We start from the raw sequence: 20,865 nt of genomic DNA on the forward strand, positions 1-20,865 counted from the left end.
AAGGAACGCTAGGCCTTCAGCTTGTGCTTGTTTTAAAGTCAAATCAAGGCTTTTCTCTAAAAAGTAACACTTATTGGTCCAATAAATGAAGCTGATTTTTTTAGCATATACTACAACCATGGCCCAAAGATTTGAGAATGACACATTATTTGTCAGAAAATTTGCTGCCTCAGATTTTATGATGGCAGTTTGTGAGATGCATTAATCAAATTAATTGCAAAACCCTTCAACCCTGCTTAATCCCCCCAGAGGCCCCATTTCCACTGCATTTCAGCTGACTTCATTTCAGCAGGCATCAGGTGAGGGCGTCGATGAGAACGAGAACTGGATGCTTCCAAAGAAGGTGGTTCTTAAAATCATTTGTTCTTTTGGTAACCTACAAGAAAACACGTGCAGTCATTTCTGCTTTGCACATAAAGTGCTTCACATGTAAGGGTACCGCCGCCAGCGACACTGGCCTTAAATTAACCATCGATCGGATCGTGGAAAAACCTCAAGGAGACAGGTTCAGTTGTTGTGAAGAAAGCTTCCGGGCGCCCAAGAAAACCCCAGGACCGTCTCCTGCAGGTAGGGAGGATGTGGAGGATGGCCCAGTGTCAAGAAATGCAGCAAGAAAACCATCAGGGCCAGACTAACGTTCTGCGAAAGGTACATAGATTGGACCGATGAGATCTGATGAACCCTCGGTTGTTTTCTCAGCCGAGGGAGTCGGTCCACTCATAGTTTGGCTGAAGAACACAGCCATGAATAAGGAAAGGTACCTGAACATTCTTCAAGAGCAACGTCTCCCAACCATCCAGGAACGTTAGGTGATGAACACGGAGCACGATGGAGCGCAGTGCCATAAGGGCAAAAGAGATAAACAACTCAAATTTTGAGTCCATGGACAGAAAACTCCCCAAACCTTAATCCCTTTGAGAACTTTTGAGAGTTAGGAGTGGACAAACTCCAAGTTTTGATTCCACCATCAGGCCGGACTTGGCCCAGAAGCTGAATGACAGCATGACAGGGTGAACGGCAGCTTTGTTGCTGTCAGAAGCTATTTTTTAAATATAAATATATATATATATTTTTTTACAAACCAATTCAACCTAGAAACAACAGTTTTTCTGAAACGGATCCAGTAGTTTCTGGGTTCCCAAAATTATTATGTTGGCAGGAATTAATTAACAAATAATTATCCAACTGCTCTCTGAGACACAAAAAGTCCAAATATGAGTTAAAAAGAGGACACTCTAACGTTTCCTCTGTCCAAAAATATGAAACCATATGCAATATATCACCACTGCGCAACATCTTCCTCTTTATTTCTGTGGCATTTACTCTTCTTTGACATAATGCAACATGAACAGAAAGAAAACTGTAAACCAGCAGCACTCCTTCAGACACGACTTGCTAATAAAATTCCAGCTGAGTTTAAGTTTCTTTCTGAATAAAATGCCATAACTCTTTTACACTCAACAAACATGGCCAACACTAAGACTTGTTATGGCTGTGGTTTGAAATATTTTTCCCAATTTTCTCGTCAACTTTTGTTAAGGAAGCCTAAGATTTTTCCGCTTTCAGTCATGAGGGAATTAAAATGTGACCTGAGGTCACGTCAGGGTATTCAGTAAAAGGCAAACCCCATGAGATCTATGACTAATACCTGAATTTGTCACAATAAAACACTGTTTGAAATGATCGGGACCCCATAATAGATGAAGACATTATTTTTATGACAGCATGCATGAACCTTAACTTCAGCTCTATGATATGGGAGAGATGTTAAAAAATAAACTTTGTTCAAAGAAAGTCTGATCAGCAGCTGCACAAAAACACAGTGAGTGAACATATTAGAAACTGTATTTATATGAATTTCAAAAGAAACATTTATGAATCTAAAATCTGCAGTGACAAAAAAAATATTTCTTTGTCTGGGAGAGTTGAGCTCTGATTAGTGAATTACTGATGTGAAGATGTTTAAAAATGTCACAATATTTACTATTGTTGCTATTTAACCACAAACCCTGATGAAACCCTGAGGCATTTGTGTTCTTTAGCCAACACTCATTTAAAAATGTTCATTTGACGCCTTTCTTTCCTTTTAGGTGATGTGGTGCAATGAACTGAAATGTAAGCATAAACAGAAAATAAATAAATATGCCAGCTTAAAATTCTGATCCGCCCTGATGTGGACTTTATTTTTCTTCTAAGCTTTGCATCTTCAACTGATTCAGTCTGAGAGAAATCACAATGAAATGACCTCCTGTGATTTTACTGCAAAATTAGTTTAAAACAAACGTAATCATTAATGATGTGTGACCGATTTGTTCTGTGCCTTTTTTTGGTCCCGAGTCTCTGTCAAAAGTCATCCTTCTCATCCTCAGAACCATCAATGTCATCATCATCATCATCATCATCATCATCACTGTCCAAATCATCCAAGTCTTTCTTCTCTTCTTTGTGCCCTTTTTTTCTCTGCTCCTCTTCTTCCTGCTCTTTTTTGTCCAAGTGTGAGTTTACCCTGCAAAACAAGTGAAATGAGTGAATCACAGAGCTTCAGTTTGAGCAACAGCAGTGAAAGGAGGTCTTCTAAATGTTAATACATCACTAAATAAAAAAATAACTCATGTATACAAATGGGAAAAATAATCCGAGAAAGTTGTTAAAATCAGTTTTATCAAATCTCTTGTAATGTGTCTTTTTGTCCACAAGATGGCAGACTTTGGATAGAATCTGCTGGAACAGGTTGTGTTTGCCAGTGATCAAAAACTGTATATTCATGTCATTTAAAGCATATACAAAATGGTTTGATTAACTCTGTAGTTCCTTAAAACCTATATACTTAAATCTAGATATGTTTTGTAACAGTATGCAGAATATTCAGGATGAAACTCGAGTCAAATTTTCCACTTACGGAACAACAATGTCCTCTTTCTTCCCGCACTTGCAGCAGAGCTCCAGCTGAAGCGAACAGGGCTTACAGATGATGTGATACGCATCTTTCACCGTCTTCTGAGAGCACTTCACACTGTGGAAGGGAAACATGTGTTCATTCATTTTGAAAAACAAACATACTCAACAGAAACATGACAAAGTGTTTAGTTTGATGCATTTGACGTTCAAGTTTAATCTATAGTACCAACCACAACTGCTCACTACTTCTCCTAAGGTTTGATGCATTTAGACATATTGAACTCTAAGTTTTTGCTGAGTAGATTATGACACGTTGTGTTTTGTATTTTATTTATAAACTCTAGGCTAAGGTACTGACCAGATGTTGAGTTACATCTGGTTATATGCCAGATTCTAAGAAATTAAAGTGGCATGTTTACAAAATAATGGTACAGAGGGAGGGGAGAAAAGTGACTTAAACTACTGGGATTTTTAAACCACTTTAAACCCAATTAGATTGAAATGTTTTTAAGTGTTAACAAACTTTACTCACCATTTTTTGGCCTGTGTTAGGGGTTTGTATTTGTTGTACTTGACCTTCCACTCAAGAACTCCCTTACAGTGTTGACAAAGTCCATCGTGGATCTTTGAATTTCCCTTCTGTGGTTAGGACAAATTAAACGTAAGGCACTGGGGAAATTTTATAGTAATAGCCACAATGTGAAAAAAGCAAAAGTGATTGATGTCAAAATAAAAGCATGATTATTAGCAAGAACTCAAAGTAACAAAAAACAAGAAAGTTCATTTTTCCACCATCAATGATAATTACAAGCAGATAAACAGTCAGTATAGTAAAGTAGAAGCTATACTTTACGCACAACCCATTTGATCTATATTACAATAATCTGTCAGAGACATTAATTGAAAAGTCCAAGTCTGGCTCGCATGAAACACATTAGCAACAAAAGCTACACACCTTTACTTGAACACTGGCTCCATACTTGTCGTTTTTGTAGGCTGCTGCATTTTGATGCTTCTGCCCTCGTGATCGGGATACATTTCCTTTCTGGGTACTCATCTTATTTTCATGTTTTTTTTAGACCTTTTAAGGGCAAACAGATCCAACAAGCATGCGAGCGAGTTGAGGATACACGACTAACCCGGAAGCGGTTCGAGTACGTCACGAAACGTCATTCAGGTGATTTAAAAAAAATAAATAAAAAAGGCAAAGTTTTTTTTAAATAAAGCCGTTCAAATTAATTCACGTGTTTTAGACCAGATTTGTAAACGTATCTAAAAATAATAATGATAAATAATTACTCGCTTGACAAGCTTTATAGTCAATGACGTCACCTACTAAGAGAAACGCCCCCAAAAGCGGTGATTGGACCGTTTGTTTCTATAGTACTTTCTGATTGGCTGAAGCGAACGTCAACGGAAACATGAGGCTGCAGCTCCGCGGCTTCGAAGAAGAACCTCCCCGACGTTACCCAAACAACCCACAAATGGTGGAGTGGCCTCATCGAACTCGTCGCAATTGGTCCACGGAGCTGCCAGCCGACGCCTCTTCCTCCTCCGTGAAATATCCACAGCGAAAGCGGAGATGTTTCGGAGCCAAGTGATACTGCTGAGAAGTACTTGACAGACCATCTTCGACCTGTCTTCAGCGGAAAAAAAAGACTTATTTTTCTTCTTCCTTTTTCTTCTGTCCACACTTATGTTGCCGTTGAGCTGCACCTTGTTGAATGAATCGATCTTGTTATCATTCCGGACCATATGCTGAGAGAAACCAGAGGGGGAAGAAAGGAGGAAACGACCGTAGAAAGCGGAGGCTGCTGTGCGGACCCGGAGCTTGTGGTTCGGACGGGGATAGAACCAACGGGACGCGGAACCAAGGATAATCTGCCGCCCGGGATAGTCCCGACAATCTCCTGGCGTCGAACCGAAGAGAAATTAGCTGAGTCGGTGCGAAAATAACACCCGACAACTGCGACATTGCCACCTTTCTTTTTTTGTTTGGAAAAAAAAAAAGGAGAAAAACAAAACAACCAACCAGCCGCGATACAGGTAAGGCTGACACTATTTCTCTTTGGTTTTAATAAGCAGTTTCTCTTAAAAAACAAACAAACAAACACCTAAAAATCACTGTAATCCCACTGAACCTTCCGCTCCATCCACCACCGGGGCTCCAGCGTGTCAGAGGAAATCGTGGATTTATTTTTATTATTCTTATTTTTATTTATTTATTTACTTGGAGGACTGTGGGAAACGGCTGCTGCGACAGAGCCCTGAGGGATGCCACTTCAGCAAGACGCTGAAATAACTTCATGCATCCTGTGAGAGGGCACTTATAATCTCAAGTAGCTTTAAACGGTCCTAATCATCACTAGTTACATCCAGTGCTTCACATATGAGCTGCTCCAGCACGCAATTAAGCAGGGCTGAAAGCACGTGCGTCCAATTAAGAGCCTAAAAAAACCGAGGGGGTAACCAATTAGATGAGGACCATTTCAAATAATAAGTGCAGGTGTAGAGACAACTCTCTCCTTAGTTTTCTGTGGTCTATGTCCAGTGTGGTACACACCCTGATACAAAACAGCACAATGACTACTTACTTGTCATTCTTTAAATAGACAGACTGACTGAAAACGAGACTGAAGACGCCTGTGATGCTGATTACAGGACACACCTTAGTTTAATATTTCCCTATGGTCTGATTAGTTTTAATCTTTTCCACAGCTACTATCCTTTTTGTCCAGCAGGCCAGTTATTATTGACCTCCGCCAAGGAAGTTTGTGTTTTCGGTAGCGTTTGTTTGTCTATGCACAAGATAACTCAAAATGTAATGAACGGATTTTGTTGAAAGTTTGTGGAAATGTTGAGGTTGTCACAAAGAACAAATGATAAACATGTTGGTGGTAATCGGGATCACGATCCGGCTCCTACAGTTTTTTTTAAATTTTTTAATGACCCTAAGACCTAGACAGATGTTTGCGCTCTGAGTGCCTCAACGAACGGTGGTGATGACGTCATCGTGGATCAGTCCCATTATGACACTATGATAATGGCGGACATTTTGCGCTAGTTTTCTTACTACTTTTAACAGTTTCTTGTTATTTCAGTGACCACTGTGGGCTTCTCTCTCTTTCTTTCTTTAACAAACAAGTTTATGTGCGTCTGAAAGTCTCCAGCTGTTTTTAATTACTTTACATCCATATGCCCATTTAAAAATATATATTTATTCTGAACTCTAACAGTAAAGGGAGTTTTCTAAGAGGTCAGCAGCAATTCTGGAGCTTTTCTGTTTTCTCTAATGGTTTAGCTCTGTGGCTGCCAGGCGTTTCCAAGGTGCATCATCACAGGAGTCGGTCACATGCTTTGCTGCAGGACTGGCAAAACTTGTAGAGGAAACAATGAAATGAACAGTTTGGCACCATTCCAGTCCATCGTCACTTAAAAGACAGCTTGATAACTGCAAAAGACTTGATTTCTTTCCAAATGAGAGATTGGTTTCCAGCTTGTGAACAAATCCTCATGCCAAGCTGCACAAGTCCGAACGGTGAAGCTAACTTTGATCTGAAACAAAAATGTTTCAGCAGAACTTTGAACCAGATGTTTCCATAAATCTGAACTGAGCTTGAGTGTTTTAATCACCCAGAATTTAAATAAAAGAGCGTTTATGTGTGTAGTTGTAACAGAAACTATAAATTTATTCTAACACAAGTGTCTGTTTACAGAGAGGAAATGATTTAGACCTCAATGACATGAACTGACCTCTGTGGTGGTTTTCTGGGTATTTAACTGTAGGAAATGCACAAATGTTTCAGTTTGATGAAGTTTGTGCCCACATCTGTTCTCACTTGGCCTTAGTTAGTTCAGGTCAAATGTAATCTCTAATGTAAGGGACGTTCTCCTGCATTTTATTAACTGTCCCTCTCCCTGTCACAGTGTCTTAAGGATGAACCACTTATCCTTCAGCGAGTTATGTTGCCTGTTCTGCTGCCCACCGTGCCCCAGCAAGATCGCCTCCAAGCTGGCCTTCCTGCCACCAGAGCCCACCTACAGCCTCATGTGCGACGACAGCGGCAGCCGGTGGACCCTGCACCTCTCGGAGCGGGCCGACTGGCAGTACTCTGCGCGTGAAAAGGACGCCATCGAGTGTTTCATGACGCGCACCTCTCGAGGAAACCGCATTGCCTGCATGTTTGTCCGCTGCTCCCCTAATGCTCGTTACACCCTTTTATTCTCTCACGGGAACGCAGTGGACTTGGGCCAGATGAGCAGCTTCTACATCGGCCTGGGCTCACGGATCAACTGCAACGTCTTCTCCTACGACTACTCGGGTTACGGGGCCAGCTCCGGCAAGCCCTCGGAGAAGAACCTGTACGCAGACGTGGATGCTGCCTGGCACGCACTCCGGTCACGGTAAGGAGAAGAAATGAGGAGGATAAGAAAATATAAGACACAGAATCTTTAATGGATTTTGACTTATTGCCATAAGAGTCACAAAGATCTCCCAGGTGAGACTCACAGAATCTGTTATGTAGTGATGCCATCTATGCTGGCATTGAAAGAAACCTTAGCAGTGGTGTTGGTGAGGCCCAGTAAACGCTCAAACTTCATGAGAATTTTGAGGTTTATCAAATAGATTAACTCATGAAATTATCTTTTTTTTTTAACATTTAAGAAACCTACAAAACCTAGACTGAAAAAGGTAGTCATGCAGTACAGATGCCTATATATGAAAAAGCTGCATATATATTTAAATAGCTTTAGGTCTTCTTGTAAGGATTCCTCTGCCTGCTGTAACAAATGACTCCAACCAGCATGTAAATCATGAGGGAATAAGTCTTATTAATAGCAGCTCCCTGTTCTTGTTTTGGCTGACAGTTTTCGTTGCGAGTGTGAAATAATATTATGAATGACAACAGTGTTGACCTTGTTTGTGTTTTGCTGTGAACGTCAAGCGCAGATATGGAGAGATTTCCAATGGTGTTAAACAGGCAACACTGGATCCGAAGCACATATGACAGATGCAGAGAAGACGACACTGGAGCTGTGAGGGGATAATAAAAAATGAGCGTAAGAAGATGATAAGTACTGCAGGAGCTGGGTGGAGGGATTATTACCGAGGTGACGCTGACAGAAATATTTTAAGGATGATGAGGAATGGTTTCGTAGGGATGGCAAGATGTTCTTGTGGGTGATTAATAAGAAGCGTGGTTTCTGTGATATTGCTCTGGCCCACTGTAGATGTAGGTGTAAGTGGGTGTTCTGCTGAACGGTTCTTGTTTATGGACTTTTGAAGACGTTTACTGGCTTTTTAGCCTCGACTAATTTGAAACATCTACTCATTCTGTGCTTCCTGTTGATAATTATCCTTAACTTTATCACAGACCACTAATGTCCTTGTGGGTTTAATGTAATTTAATATCACACAAATACTGAACCAGGACGTATTGGGTTTTTTTCCCCTTTTTTAAGTCTTTTTTTTTAAAAAAAAAAAACAAAAAAACGAAACAACAAAAAATCCAGCTGACTTTAGACCAAACTTTTGTTGGTATCCGTGCAGTTTGAAGCTGACATGTAACAGTGACTCCAGAGTGAAAAGGTTAAATTTGCATATTTTTAAATTTGTGTGATGCGGGAAATGTCACCCAAGGGATTTAAAAGTTTATAAAGAACACCATCAGATGGACCAGGTATGAATTTTCTAAGTTTTAAAACGGGTTCCAATATGTTTTTTGTGGACAGGTGAATTTTCTCCACACTTTTCTAACAACAGAAACAGTTTCCCTGCTCATCTTTCTGTCTGGTGTGGTGTGTCACAGTTGACAATAAATTTGAATACTTTACTCCACTTCACTCCCTTCCCTCAGATGAGACACGTAAGCTTTATTTATCAGTTTGTTTAACCTGGTGTTTCTCACTTCCTTCCATCCATGATGAAGGATGTCTGCTTTTTGTCTTTAACCCTCTCGTCATCTCCTCCTTTTGTGTTTCGTGACCCTGTAGACTTGATGCTTCTTGTCTTTGAGAACGACTCATTAGGGGAGTCCCACAAATATTGCATACACAGGGCAAACACAAACAATTTGTTGAATGACCAGTTTTCCAAATCTGATAATTGTTGAATGGTTTGGTTCATTTTTCAGTCCAGATTTAAAAAAACCTATCATGTTTTTTAACTAGTAAAAACTTTGGTAGATCTGGATAACTGGCAGATAAATTGCAATCTTTTATTATCACTGATACCAGAGGTGAGATGAAAATAAGAAATGACTGTAGCTTTGTTCTAAGGAGGCCAAAAAGAGCAGCACTCGTTTCTTGGAGACCGTAAGACAAACATCCACACGCCTGACGGAACAGGATATAGAGGAGTTTACAATGTGTTCGTCATCTTTTTTTAAACCTTTTTTTTGGTTAAACACCGACCTTCTCAGGACCAGCTGTCCTTCGGTGAACCAAAAACCCCAAGCTCAGACTTACAGCGTAAAAGTAAGGGTCAAATAAAGGTAAAATGCATTGTTTGTGTTAGGCCGTACAGAATGGATGGCGTCCTAAAAAAAGCACAAGTGTACAGGCTTGTGTCTGAGGGAAAATATTGTTTTTGTTTATGGAAATGAGGAAATGTATCCAGAAGAGCTGCTTGTATTTCTGTACTTAATGGTGTGAGAGCCAAATCAGAGAGACTGATGTAGGGGTTTAATCTGGAGTAAATGGAAGCGTTGGCATCTCAAAGATTTGAACAAGCTAAAGAATAACTGTGGACGAGGCAGGGACGACGCAAACTTTATTGGCTGCAGACCTTTGCTGCGAGTTTCTCTCAGATGCCCTCTCCCCCAGAATGAAGCGACAGTTGTTCAGCTAATAAAGAGCTTCGCATAAGGAAGCTGGCAAGTTAAACAGGAAGCGTCATCAAAGGTTGGCGGCTGTGAAGAAGAACCTGCTTTTCTGGTGGTCACGCTTTGTGTTCACATTCTCTTGCTTTGGTGTCGACACCCTCCTTCATTTGTTTTTATTTCATTAAGTGTTATTGTCATGGATGCCGCTACTTGAAGAAGGAATGAGTGTGAAGGGTGGAAAAAAAAGCTTTTTTTTTTCTTCTTCTTTTTTGTTGGTACACCAGAGAATCTCTCCCTCCTACACATACAGTTGTAACATTTCAGAAATTAGCCTTGATATTAAATTTGACACAGACCACTTTCATTGTCAGCTTTCACTGCAAAGCCTGGCTTTTGTCCTCACCAGCTTCTGAAGAAGCACATTACTGTAATTAATCAAACGGCCTATCTATAATTTAACCACAACCCGTCTTGTTTGGACTAGTGAAATCGTTTGAGTGGGCTAGTTTGTGCCGGAAGAGTTGTAACAATCCACATATTGGAGCTGATTTTTACACTGAACAAAAATACAGACACTTGTTTTTGCTCCTGTTTTTCATGAGCTGAACTCAAAGATCTCAGACTTTTCTATGTACACAATAAGCCTTTTTTTTGTTCAGATTTGTGTAAATCTGTTAGTGAACACTTCTCCTTTTGCCAAGATGATCCATCCACCTCCCAGGTGTGGCATATCAAGATGATGATTAGACAGCAGGATTATTGCACAGGTGTGCATTAGGCTGGCCACAATGAAAGGCCACTCTACAACGTGCAGTTTCCTAATCCTGTATTGGAGGTTGCGTAAAAAACAATCAGTATCTGGTGTGACAACAGTTTGCCTCACGCAGCACAACACATCTCCTCCATAGAGCTGATCAGGTTGTTGTGGAATTACTCTACTCCTCTTCAACGGTTGCTGGATATTGTCAGGAACTGGAGCGCTGTTGTTTCGTTTGTTTCTTTCTGCCTGGTTATGATCATCAGGGCCTGCAGCTGTGCTAACTGGCTCGGTTATTCCAAGAAGAAACTTCTTTAAGATCAGAGGAGATTTTCGAGAACAAAAAAAATCCATTGATGATCAAGAAGCCAAAACTTGCGCACATACTGCCGGTTTTGTCGTCTCGTGATTCGTATTTACATTAGACTGAGTTGCTCCTGGCTTCTACAGTAAAGCTTAGCTGGATAAATTCAGATGGATGTCTTTTTCCTTCAATACAAAACGTCAGTGTTTAAGAACAAGTCATAAGATGCTGAGAATAAGCAGGTTTATAAAAAACTGAGTTAGTAGTTTGTTTGTTTTTTAATTTGGAAAAAGATGCAAAACATTTTTTTACTTGCGTGAAAGCTGTTGTAACTTAAACGTGGGTTTAAATATTGTGAAACATTTAGTTTTCATGTTGTCTGTCACATTTTTTTGGGTTGTGTAGTCACAAAACGGAGTGCGTTTACACTTCTAATCAGAAGGTGATCACGTCATTATGAAAATGGTGTTTATTTGATCAGATCACAGTTAACACCAGTGTTTTTTTTCTCTCTAATATCTTTTATTAATAAAGAGTATAAATACCCAAGTTACATGGCTGTTAATTCTACACACAATAGCAAACAATAGCCAGATTTATAATAAACTATCTGCGTGATTAAAAAGAGGGTACAAGCCAGCCTTTTGACCCCACTGAACATGAATCAGCTGGATCATGTTTATGACATCAAAGCTCTCTGCGTGGCCTCGCATTAGTCGGCCACCTGCATCTCTCTCTCTCTGTCTCTCTCTCATGTTGGATCAGAAGCTCAAGCTGCAGAGTAGCTCTCATGTCTCTCTTTCCTCTCTTAGCTCGATTTAGTTAATGTGCCTTATTTGTCACGAAGACTTGTCAGATTTGAACTTCTGCTTTTTGTTTCCTTTTCAGTCACGCAATCCCTGTCACCGCGCGGGTACTGACACACTTGTGTAGGCTGCTTTCACTTTGTTCAGCAGTCATATGACAGAAACAACCACCTGTCACTTTGCTGAACATTTAAATCATCACTGCAAAGCTGTGAACACCCCTGACCCCTCCCCCATCCCAACACACACACACACACCTCTTGAAATTCAACAACATTAGCCGGGACACTCCCTTCACCTGAGCAGGGAGTGTTTCTGATGATGCACTCGTTGTGTGAGTCAGCAGGTTTCCACACTTATCACACTAAGGATTACACATGATAAAGGGATGTGCTAAGTTTAGACTTTGTTGTTAGTCTCGACAAGGAAAATTTATAACATTGTCGTTTTTTTGTTTTTTTTTAAAGTATGCTTTTATTGCAGCATCCCCATGAAATTGTTTACTGTAATTTAGTTAAAGTGCTTAATTTGTTTCAGCTTTAATTTTTTCATTTTGGGATAAACAAAGTATTGAAGGCCTAGAAGTCCTTAAATAAATGCTTATTGCACACAAAGTCTTCAGCTTAAGAACGTATAACTTACGAGATCTCTTGCAATATTGCCAGTATGTGTTGTATACGACTCTCAGCTGCTACAATACCGAATATGAGCTCAGTATCTGTAAACGCAACTGTTATAGTCATTGTGTTTACTCGTGTTGATTGCCTGTGACTCTGTTGATCAGTTGTGGATTTTCGACCAGTGATTACTTTGAGAGCTTCATTAAAATTTGTCTGGTGGTTCATGAGACATTTTGCGAAAAGTAAACTAATAAAGGGTTGGCATCAGCAGTTAAGGCCAAAGGTTTGAAGCAAAGGTATCATACAATGTGTATAGTTAGGAGCTGTGGTGTCCAATCCTGGTCCTAGAGGGCCACTATCCTGCACGTTTTAGAGGTTTCCCTGCTTTGACACACCTGATTTGAATGACTGAGTGATTAACAGGCTTCTGCAGAACCTGAAGACCTGCTGAGGTGCAGGGAAACATCTAAAACCTGCAGGGTGGAGGCCCTCCAGGACCAGGATTGGGCACCACTGGTTTAGAGTATGTGCTGTGAAATCCTCTCTCGTTCTGCCACATCAAAAATTTAGCTCGCTATATGTTAGTGTTTCTTAATGCCAGTTTTCTGTGGGATCCATTTTTAATACTGGGTGACTCCAAAGGTTAATCAGCCGTAGATGTACACCCAATGATTACTTTCTGAAAGTTTCATTAAAATCTGTTCAGTGTTTCGTGAGATATTTTGCTAACAGAAGGAGAGGGTTGACAATAAAATTTAATGTTTTGAATGTCCTGTGCGATTAGTTAGCGAACGAAGTACATGATGGAGAGGACTCAGTTTTTATTAGTTTTGATTAAGATAAGTGTTGACTTTAGTTAGGCTTTTTAATTGATTAATTCTTCTTTGGAGCATATAAATTAGACACAACACAGCTCTATTTTAGTTTAGTTTTTTTTTTTTATCTTGTCACAATGACCCACCGTTGAACCAGTTTTCTGTTCAAGAGACAATTCTTTAGATGTCTAGCTTTCAAACCATCTGTCAAAAGTGTGTGTGTGTTTCCAATACAAAATGCCACTGTATCGTTTTCCTTTCTCTGAGGTGGAGGCAGGCCAGCAGTCAATCCTCCCAGTCTAATATTGAGCGGTTGCCTAGCAACCGATTTGCAATGAGCTTTTAGACCATGGCCTCCCCACATTGTGGCCAATAAAAAAAGAAGAAAAAAAACAAAATAGGAAAAACTCACTTCCTGGTCAGTCACCCTCATTGATCCCCATCAAAATACCATCCATCTTCTCAGACTCTGAACAGTGAGGGGAAAATGGTCAAACCCGAATTCGCTGGTTGACGTCCTGATGCCTATGACTGTTTGTCTTGCCTGGAAAAATCGGTCACAGTTGAGCCGGCAGACAAAGCCTGAACAGTCATTTGGGTGGAGTGCAATCACTCACCTGGCCAAGCAGAGAACAGGACAAATAGTTCTTTATAGCATTGCTTGCTTGTCATGTACTTCTCACATCTTCATTTCAGTGTGTGTAAAAAGAGAGAAGGCACCAATTCAGAGAACGGACACTAGTATTTCCTTATTGCCAAGAACAAACCTCTTGAAGGGAAGCCCTCAATGATAGGACAGACGTTAAATGGTTCTGAGCCTAATGCATCATCAAGCATTTCAGTGAAGACTCCCCGTGCTGTTGTACAGATGGTGCTCGGATCCGTTTTAAAAACACACTGTGCATATGTTCAGGTCTCCTGAAGATGGTGTTAGTCATATGCTACTGCTAAGGAATTAAAGAGGTGGGCAGTCAGGAGGGAGCGTGGTGCAGAAGAGTAGAACAAGGGAGAATGTGATGCAGAAAAGATTGGATTTGTGTCAGGAGACTAAATCGGTGAAGGTTTGGGGGAGGACTGTAACCAGGGAGCATGACTGACTGTGGCCTGCAGAGTTCTGCTGAAGCTCAAACACAGTGGGGTAAATTATAGACTAAACACGAGCACATCTGTGGCTCTGCTCTGCAACTGTCCTCCTTGTGTGGCCAAAAATACAAGATGGCAGAGAGCTTCAAGTCCCAGGTTCAGTCCTTGTGTGTTGTCAGGTAAAACACTCCTTGCGTCTCCGCTCTTGATAATGATATTGTTTGTTAACTAAAGATGTCGCTGGGAACGTCCCTGCTGTCTTTATGACCCTCTATCTTTTCACTCTGACTGATGGTTTCAATTTACACACTTTATTGATGTTGTGTAAACTGTACGCTGTTGGGACACCCACGGGGAGTTTGTGTCTTTGGATTGGCTTGAATTCAGTGGTCTGATATGAGATGAACGTTGACTGCATTCATTCAAACAGATAAACGTAAAGACTCCACTGATTACAAAAGGCTCATAATGATAAACAAAGAGCTGTGTTGACAACCAAACCAGGATCTTTTACCTCTGAGGTTAATAGGTCCACACCTATTGGCAAGAAGATTTCTTTTACAGATTAAACTTTCCATTTTTGTTTTTGTGATCAGAGCTCGAGTCGTTGCCCAGCCTCTTTTACTCTAGAGACTTTTTTGGGGGGCTTAAGTTTCTTAAATTCCCCAAAGTGGCAGTCATCTTCCAAGATGACATTCTTTATTTGTAGCTTCTTTTCACGTGAAGTTCACAGCTCTTAGTCCCTTTTCTCTTAAGGTCAGTCTTTTTTCGCCCCTGTTGCCGGTTTCTTTAAGTTTTGCAGATATCTTTTATTTAATTTTTGAGTTGTTCTCAGCCAAAGCCCTGAAAATCTTGGATTAACGTCCTTTTCACAAACTTTGACCAAAACTAAGCCTGTATTTATAACTTTTTATTTTCATACAAATCAATAAACTGCACTTTAGTTGATGAAAAGCCTGCGAATGTGGGAAATATGCTAGAAGGAATGTTTAGAACATAAACACTCCAAAGGGCAGCAACATTTTTATACAGTTTGTTTCCCTTTAAAGCCCATAAGCAGTAAAATAAGTATCAGTACCTCATGTTAAATACCTGAGAAGTCAGCTCCCCCTCAGCGTTAATGGCTCTTTAGTTCCCATCAGTCGGCTATCATTCTTTCCAAAGCTGTGCCAGTATTTTCACCACTATTTATACTCTCAGGACCAGCTGACACAGGGATGGTAAACAGTTCCTTTATTCCTGCTGAGGTCTGTCTGTAAGTCAGACTGACACATGCTACATTTTCACATTTTGTCTCAAGTTTGTGTTACGGCACTTTGCTCTTGATAGCAACAAACCTACATGAGCGTAGTTTGTTCCCCTTTTTAAAGCTCGTAAGTGTGGTACTCCATCACAGCAGTTGCCAGACTCGAGTGTTCGCGTGTTTATCGCGGTGTATTATAGGTTTTAGAGGCTGTATTGTTAAGTCTGTAATGTTGGTGTTTGTGTCTTTTTAATAAGAGAGTGGAGCAGGGGTTTTGTCAGGCCGTTTTAACCATTTATTTTGCACAGCTCGGCAATATGGCAGTAAGAGACAGTGTCGCAGTGTTCTCAAAGTGGGTTCCAGGTCGTCAGCTGACTGCTCGCTACAGTGGGTCACGTTAGCTATAATCGGCTGAGGAATGTCTTATTTTCCTTTTTTCCCTCTTTCTGAAATTATCCCTCACCCTCAAGCCTGTGTTGATGTCGTCTTTGCTCTGTTTTTGTTCATTTTTCTCTCCCAGCTCAGTCATGAGACCCCCACAGTGTTAGGCCCTCTCTAAAATCAGCTCTGCTTTCACTTGTTAAAATGTTGTTTTATTTAAAAAAAAAAAAAGAAGAAGAAAGAAAATCACCACTTGATGATGATTCTGCTCATCATAGTGTCTGTTTTTCACACAGGTGTGTGTTTGCTTGTAGAGCAGCGTGTAGGGGAAATGAGAAAACAATGAAAGATTACTGAACATGACGTTTACTTATTACATGAGTAAAAATAGTTCTGCAACAAATAACAGAACGCTAGACTGTGGATTGAGATAAATTATTTATCATTTTTTCTATCCTTTGTGTCAATCAGCCTTTAATAAATGACTAATGGCCTTATTGGAGTCTTGCCAATGTCTTGTTGAGCAGGCAGACTGTATTCGCTTCTGTCTGATACCTTTCACTATAAATATAATCTCGCTGATAGACAAAAGCGCAATCCTTTCATTCCATTTCTCTGTATTTTCTGTGTTCTTACTCCTAGATACGGCATCCGTCCAGAGAGTGTGATTGTGTATGGTCAGAGCATTGGCACAGTGCCCTCTGTGGACCTAGCGTCTCGCTATGAGAGTGCCGCAGTCATCCTCCACTCCCCGCTCACCTCCGGCATGAGAGTGGCTTTCCCTGACACCAAGAAGACCTACTGCTTCGACGCCTTTCCAAAGTGAGTGGACTCTGAACAGATGGCCCATGTGAAAACGGGGATACATGTATGGCATCCACCTAAAGGCTGTTTAGGGTTCAAACAGAGTAACTAGATTAGAAACTGCAGCACAGTATTAAAAAAAAAACATAGGGGGAAATGAAGACATACAAGCACATATCTGTCAGAAATATAGCACCATCTGGTGGCCAGTTAGTGATATAGCTCTGCTTTAGTTTTCTGTCGTGTTCATTGCTCCAGTCATTAAATGAAAGTGACATTTTTACTGACTTTCTTATATCCTCCTGTTTTCTTTTCTTTTCTTTTCTTTTTCTTTTTTTAAATCTCACAGTATTGACAAGATTTCCAAGGTAACGTCCCCGGTCCTTGTGATCCACGGTACAGAGGACGAGGTCATTGACTTCTCGCACGGCCTGGCCCTGCACGAACTCTGTCAGCGCCCCGTGGAGCCACTCTGGGTGGAGGGGGCCGGACACAATGACGTGGAGCTCTACGGACAGTACCTGGAGAGGCTCAAACAGTTCGTCGCACACGAGCTGGTCAACTTGTAGAGGTGCTCTGAGGGAGGAAAAAAAAAAGCTGTGGAATAATGAAAGGAGAAATGGTGTCCATTGTCATAAAACTGATTTTTTTTTTTTTTTTTTTTTTTTTTTTTTGGTGGCTAACTTCTCATATTCAAGGTCCTCACCCCACCTTGGCCCCCAGTTTGCCCAGGACTGCCCATGCCATTCATTCCACATTTGTGGACCTTNCGGACACAATGACGTGGAGCTCTACGGACAGTACCTGGAGAGGCTCAAACAGTTCGTCGCACACGAGCTGGTCAACTTGTAGAGGTGCTCTGAGGCAGACTTATTTCACGCTTTAGGATCTTGAGAATACTTCTTAGTTGTAGCTGTCTGATTGCGCTTTTTTTTTTTTTTTTTTTTTTTTTTTTGTGGTGGCTAACTTCTCATATTCAAGGTCCTCACCCCACCTTGGCCCCCAGTTTGCCCAGGACTGCCCATGCCATTCATTCCACATTTGTGGACCTTGAAGTATCCATCAGTTTGTTTTTGGTTTGTTTTATAGTTTTCTTTCTTCTTCTTTTTTTTAATCATCTTGCACATTGTGAGTTCGACTTTAAGAGGCAGTTGACATGTTCACTAACAACATAAGATGTGTTCATGCAATAAGAACAATGTCAAGAACACGTGTCATCCTTTTTGTCTTTCCGCCTTTTGAGAAGAATGTGGTCCACAGTTCTTAATGTAGACCTCCAGTCTTGGAAAATGGCCTTTTTCACAAACTACTTGCTCTATACCAACCGGACTCCGTTGGTCCCTTGAGTTCTTCACAATGTTTCCTTTTTCTTTGCTTTGGAGTACTGTTTATATTTTTATATACTACATAATATTTGCACATATCGTTTGACACCGAAGAGCTTAACAAAACGAACTGAAATATTACCCAGTTGTGCCAGTTTTGCCAAATGTTAAATAGATTGCAGAGACTTGTGCAAATAAAGAAATGTACTGCTACTTACCACGTAGAAACACCTTCAGGTTTGTTAGTTTGGTTAGGTCTGCAACTCTTTAGTATTTTAACAATGCTGTTTGACGTTAACTCCTAAGATGCTCGGTGAACAGCTGACTAAAACTTTGTCAGGCAGTAATGTGTTGGTTATTTCCACCTATGTCACTTAAACTGTTGTAACTTCTTAGTCTGATGTGATGTATTGTTGCTTAAAGATGGTTATCACACTGTTGTTGACGAACACAACCTATTTAGTGGGAGGGTGTGGGGGAGGAAGGTTTTTGGAGTTATTTGCCTGGATGTAGTGAGCCCAGTTTTGACAGTAATGTCTTTGCGTTCGGATGAAATATCATGTGTAGTAATTCTGACAGATTGTCCTTATGTATTTGGACCGGGTCTGGATAATTGTATGTTTGTAAATGATGAAACAGAACTACTGTAACAGCTGCTGTCAGTGATCTGATTACAACTTTAACCACTAACGCCAGTCAGAGGAGCAGGACATGTTACCATCACTGCTGGTGTCGAATCATTTTTCAGTTCAGGAAGTTAAAAATATTACAATGTGGTAGTTTTGAATAGTTTTCTCCTCCAGTATAGTTGAACTAAACAGTAAGTTGGTTATTGACTTGCTGTGTTTGTTCGGAAACAATGAGCTTTAATGAGCTCAGCGTTAAAGGCCTCCATCAGGGACAGTTTATTTAACTTTTGTCTTAATTTTATCTTTCTTCTGCATGATGTTTCCAAATCCATTGTTGCGGGTTGATTTGCTCTTTAATGCTGAGGGAGGCTAAATAAAGCACCAGCCACTGTCGGTGCCGCTGCATGCCATGAACAGCTTTGGTTTTGGACTGTGGCAAACGTTGAGTTGCAGAAGAAATGTCTTTTTTTTTTTTTTTTTTTTTGTTGTTTTGTTTTAACACCTGCATCAAACTTAAGCCTACACCCATGAAAGAAGAACACCATTATGCCAACTGGTGCTACTGTGAACCTTCAGGTTTGACTGCTCTCCTGCCGAGGGGCAGAAACAGCTTTTAGTTTTTCAGATTGACCGAGACATCGGGATCAGTTTTTTTTTTTTTCACGTTATTTGTTAAAATGTTTATTCTAATTACATTCTTATTTGACTTAAAAGTTTGTGCTTTTTAAATTTTATTGTAACATGCTCAACAAAATTGTTTTTGTATTATTATTATTTTTTTTTTTTTTCCAGAAGCATCTACCAGCTGGATGTTTTATTTCCTCTAAAACTCCATAATAAGGCTGTCATTCAGACAGTCTTTTGTACCAAACACCTTGACAGGTGTAATCTGATTACATTTGTAAAGCATCTTTCAGTACAAACAAACTGTGTATTAACAATTATATAGTAATTCTACCATGGATACAAAAAATAAAAATCGTATTTAAGAAAAAATTTTAAGTTGTGGTTGAAACTTTAATTTTTCTTAAAATGATTTGGTTTTTTTTGTTTTTTTAAATTAGAAGGGTATTCATTACAAAAAGCCATGCTTTGAATAATAATACTTTGAATGAGACTTTACTGAATGGAAGGTCTGAGGTTAATGCTTTTGTTCAAGTAACCCTTTTATAGGATCAGGAGATGACTGAAAGATTATAGTGGCTCTTTAAGAGGGACGGCTTTATCAATTTTACTGTAAGTACAGGAGTTACAGTATATAGTAATGTTAAAAAAAAAAATCCTAGGCATCGCCTCCCAGCAAGAGGTGAAGACGGACAACAATGTTTTCTCCCCATGTCTGAATGTGTGCATGTGTTTGTTACCAAAATCTGTTGCCACAATCAACTGTCCTTCAAACAAAGTTATAGATCAGTCAGTTTTACAGATACGGAGCTAAAAACTGGTGTGGTAGTTGCTGAAACTGATCACCCAGCGTATATTCTTCGTGCAAGACCTTTAAAGTTTTGCCAATGACTGTTTGCAGTCAACTCTGTCTGTTAGCAAAATATCTCATTTTAATAGAACTTTAAGGAAATGATCACTGGTTGTGCATCTACAACTTCTTATCTTTTGGAGCCTAACGAACTCATGATGGTTGCTGCAGCTCCGGCTGACCTTAGAAAATTCAACATGACTATAAAGATAATATTTGGTGTGTTTGTAGATGAGTATCATCTCCAACATATTCTTTGAACACAATGCATGCTCACAATGCTCTGATCAAAACAATTGATCAGAGCAATTTAAAAGATTAGTCTCCTTTGAAACTAATTATAAAGAAAATGTGAATGCTGTGTCTATGTATATAATGTGTGTTTATGGAGCATCTACTTTTTAAACCAGCAGGTGGCAGTATACCTCAACATGAAATGACTCCACTGCATAAGATAACATCAGTAGTAGATATTGACAAAATATGCCCCTTCACTCTGTTTATTTTGGTTTACATGTATTATTGTATTGATTTTAATAGTTCTTTGCATTTACTAACTCATGTCTGCGCAGCAAACCAGCAGATTACAGCTGGTGACATTTTGATGGAACAATGTGGCCAAAAACCTGACAGGTTGTCTAGTTCCGCCCTGTGTTTAAAATAGCAAAACTGTCACTCTACATGAACCACTTGCAACATTAGAGCACGTGTGGCGAAGATTTTGTTTCTGTGGTGGATGGTTAAAGCAATAGGAGCCCATATATTGAACACAGAGGGGAAAAAAGAGCTTTTAGCTAAAAACAGCAGAACTTCAGCTAAAAGTTGCAAAACAGTAGCTTCCATTTTGCCACATTTAGCTTTTTGCTACATTAATGCTTTTAAAAAAAGTTTTAACTTGAACT

At 40.0% G+C, this 20,865-nt stretch overlaps 2 protein-coding genes and 1 long non-coding RNA gene across 3 annotated transcripts; 1 reads left to right on the forward strand and 2 right to left on the reverse strand.

Annotated features, from left to right (window-relative positions):
- Window positions 1-1,697: 1,697 nt before the first annotated feature.
- lg1h9orf85 (linkage group 1 C9orf85 homolog) lies at window positions 1,698-4,060 on the reverse strand. Its single transcript, XM_017417157.3, has 4 exons — window positions 3,854-4,060; window positions 3,431-3,537; window positions 2,900-3,013; window positions 1,698-2,506 (listed from the first exon to the last, which is right to left on the reverse strand). Exons 1-4 carry the CDS (start codon window positions 3,953-3,955, stop codon window positions 2,344-2,346), a joined length of 486 nt encoding a protein of 161 aa, XP_017272646.1. The 5' UTR covers window positions 3,956-4,060; the 3' UTR covers window positions 1,698-2,343.
- A 312-nt stretch (window positions 4,061-4,372) lies between these two features.
- abhd17b (abhydrolase domain containing 17B, depalmitoylase) lies at window positions 4,373-17,253 on the forward strand. Its single transcript, XM_017417105.3, has 4 exons — window positions 4,373-4,944; window positions 6,826-7,302; window positions 16,374-16,553; window positions 16,885-17,253. The coding sequence occupies exons 2-4, from the start codon at window positions 6,836-6,838 to the stop codon at window positions 17,102-17,104; spliced, it is 867 nt and encodes a 288-aa protein (XP_017272594.1). The 5' UTR covers window positions 4,373-4,944; window positions 6,826-6,835; the 3' UTR covers window positions 17,105-17,253.
- LOC119617344 lies at window positions 17,168-17,776 on the reverse strand. Its single transcript, XR_005233579.1, has 2 exons — window positions 17,585-17,776; window positions 17,168-17,301 (listed from the first exon to the last, which is right to left on the reverse strand). It is a non-coding gene; the product is annotated as an uncharacterized LOC119617344 (long non-coding RNA).
- Window positions 17,777-20,865: the final 3,089 nt, after the last annotated feature.

This window comes from Kryptolebias marmoratus, linkage group LG1, assembly GCF_001649575.2.
Source record: "Kryptolebias marmoratus isolate JLee-2015 linkage group LG1, ASM164957v2, whole genome shotgun sequence".
NCBI classification, from domain to species: domain Eukaryota; kingdom Metazoa; phylum Chordata; class Actinopteri; order Cyprinodontiformes; family Rivulidae; genus Kryptolebias; species Kryptolebias marmoratus.